We start from the raw sequence: 2,500 nt of genomic DNA on the forward strand, positions 1-2,500 counted from the left end.
TGTATATGTATATGTATATGTATATGTATATGTATATGTATATGTATATGTATATGTATATGTATATGTACATTATGATCAGGTGTCCAGTATGCCACCACCTTACCACGCAAAGATTTAAAAGGGAGGAACAATGACCGCAACTGTGGCCAGAACACAACATTCCACCCAATCCTAAATTCCATCAACATTTGGACAAGGATTCTAATATTTGAATTTTTGCTTTTACTGGTGATTTTTTTTCCAGGCCCTCGTTATCAAATCGACAAAGGTTTCTCTTTTTTTAAGTGAATACAATTAAATAAACAAAATAAGTCAATCAGTTATTCAGGTAGTCATTTAATCAATACGACTTTTCCAATACAGCAATTAGCTAGTGTATCATTAGTTATAAAAATACTATATGTCAATGCAATATGACTTAATATTCGTATTGGTCCGTTCTTTCTTCTCTCCGGAAAATCATCTGGTGGGGTTCTCTTCTTATCTATTCTTTGAGTTTTTTGTCATTATTTCAAATATGAAACTTAACAAGAAATAAAGAACTTTTCTTACTTGTGTGAGCCTACACTAGGATTCTCCCCAGAAAATCATCTGTTGGGGTTCTCTTCTTATCTATTCTTTAAGTTTTTTGTCATTATCTAAAATATGAAACTTAACAAGGAATAAAGATATTTTCTTACTTGTGTGAGCCTACACCAGGCTTCTCTCCAGAAAATCATCTGTTGGGGTTCTCTTCTTATCTATTCTTTAAGTTTTTTGTCATTATCTAAAATATGAAACTTAACAAGGAATAAAGATATTTTCTTACTTGTGTGAGCCTACACCAGGCTTCTCTCCGGAAAACCATCTGTTGGGGTTCTCTTCTTATTTATTCTTTAATTTCTTTTTTCCACCATTTAAAATATGAAACTTAACAATGAATAAAGATCTTTTCTTACTTGTGTGAGCCTACACCAGGCGATGGCAGCTAAGCAGGACACAATCAGGAGACTTAGAATAAGACACTTCCAGTTGCCGCTGTGCCGGAGGATCCTGCACGATCCCTGACGCACCGGTCGTTGCTGAACGGGGAAAGAAGAAAGGATCACATGTCAGAGAACTTTACATAAATCTGAACCGGAGCAGAGCGCTTTCGTGTATTACATCTTCAGTGTAGAAATACATAGTTAGAGAATACAAACATAATGTATAGTGGGAAAATGGGAATGTGGACACAAGGGATACATGTGTCGACGGTGGGAGAAGAAAGTAATGACCACTATGATATTTAGTCACCATTTTCTCTTCCCACTGGATGTAATACACGAAAGCGCTCTGCTCCGGTCGTTTCTTTTCATATATATATATATATATATATATATATATATATATATGTATATATATATATATATATAATATATATATATATACATATATATACATATACATATATATATATATACATTCCTGAATATATGTATTTCTATATATATATATATATATATATACAGGTGTGTGTGTGTGTGTGTGTGTGTGTGTGTGTGTGTGTGTGTGTGTGTGTGTGTGTGTGTGTGTGTGTGTGTGTGTGTGTGTGTGTGTGTGTGTGTGTGTGTGTGTGTGTGTGCGTGTGTGTGTGTGTGCGTGTGTTTTACAAATTCGAGAAACCTAAAGACTTTACTCCCTACAACATCACCCGAGGTCAAGTTACAGTTTTGATGCTATTTCTGTGAAGCTGCACAAATAATGAAAAATATTTGAGGGATATAAACATTCTTGCTACTCGTGTGAGACTTCTCCTTGTAGTGTATACTTGTTCATTTTATTCTGGTTGTCGCCAGACTATGGTAATCGGCTTTGATCAACTCCTTCAGTCATGAAGGAATTGGTGACGTCAACCCAACGCAAGATTAGAAGATGAAGTCAAAGTCTTTCTTTCAGGAGAAGGAAGAGATATTTACTTTGGTTTCACACAAAATCGTGTCATACATTGTAGAAGCGTTTAAGAAGCAGGGCTCCCCCGGATTCCTAAGGTTCCGCAAAAGGTCCCTAAAGGTTCCGCAAAAGGTCCCTAAAGGTTCCGCAAAAGGTCCCCAAAGGTTCAGCGAGAACAAGTGAGATAAGCTAATCCACTTTTGATTTTTGACTTAATTTCATATACGTAATATAATTCAACACGCAAGACATATTCTTGGTTATTGTAATAATGTAAGATACACATCATCTTATCTAACCTATTGTTACGATGAAAATAAAATGAGAAAGATACGAGTATGGTGTATGTGGTTTTTTTTTTGTTTTGTTTTTTGCGCAGGGGTTCCTTGAGACATGCAATTTATTTTAAAAGTTACGCAAGGGTAAAAAGGTTGAGAAACGCAGGCTTATAGAGATGGTTAAGATATACAGCGAATAGTTTAATCCAAACCCCGTTGAACACATTGTGAAATATATATCACAGTTAGAATCAAATCACTAACAAATTCTACACATTAAACCACGCTACCGAAGATTTCTTGATTCT

At 35.2% G+C, this 2,500-nt stretch overlaps 1 protein-coding gene across 6 annotated transcripts in view; it reads right to left on the reverse strand.

Moving 5' to 3' along the window:
* The window catches only part of LOC143027617 (transmembrane protein 151B-like), a 457,079-nt gene that overhangs the window by 33,723 nt on the left and 420,856 nt on the right, over positions 1 to 2,500 (reverse strand). For all 6 annotated transcript variants that reach the window (XM_076188984.1, XM_076188982.1, XM_076188986.1 and 3 more), the window contains exon 3: positions 942 to 1,064. In XM_076188984.1, coding sequence (XP_076045099.1) covers positions 942 to 1,064 — 123 coding nt within the window. The remainder of the gene's footprint in view (positions 1 to 941; positions 1,065 to 2,500) is intronic.

Source organism: Oratosquilla oratoria, chromosome 8 (assembly GCF_046742065.1).
Source record: "Oratosquilla oratoria isolate Oo_2021 chromosome 8, ASM4674206v1, whole genome shotgun sequence".
Classification (NCBI taxonomy): domain Eukaryota; kingdom Metazoa; phylum Arthropoda; class Malacostraca; order Stomatopoda; family Squillidae; genus Oratosquilla; species Oratosquilla oratoria.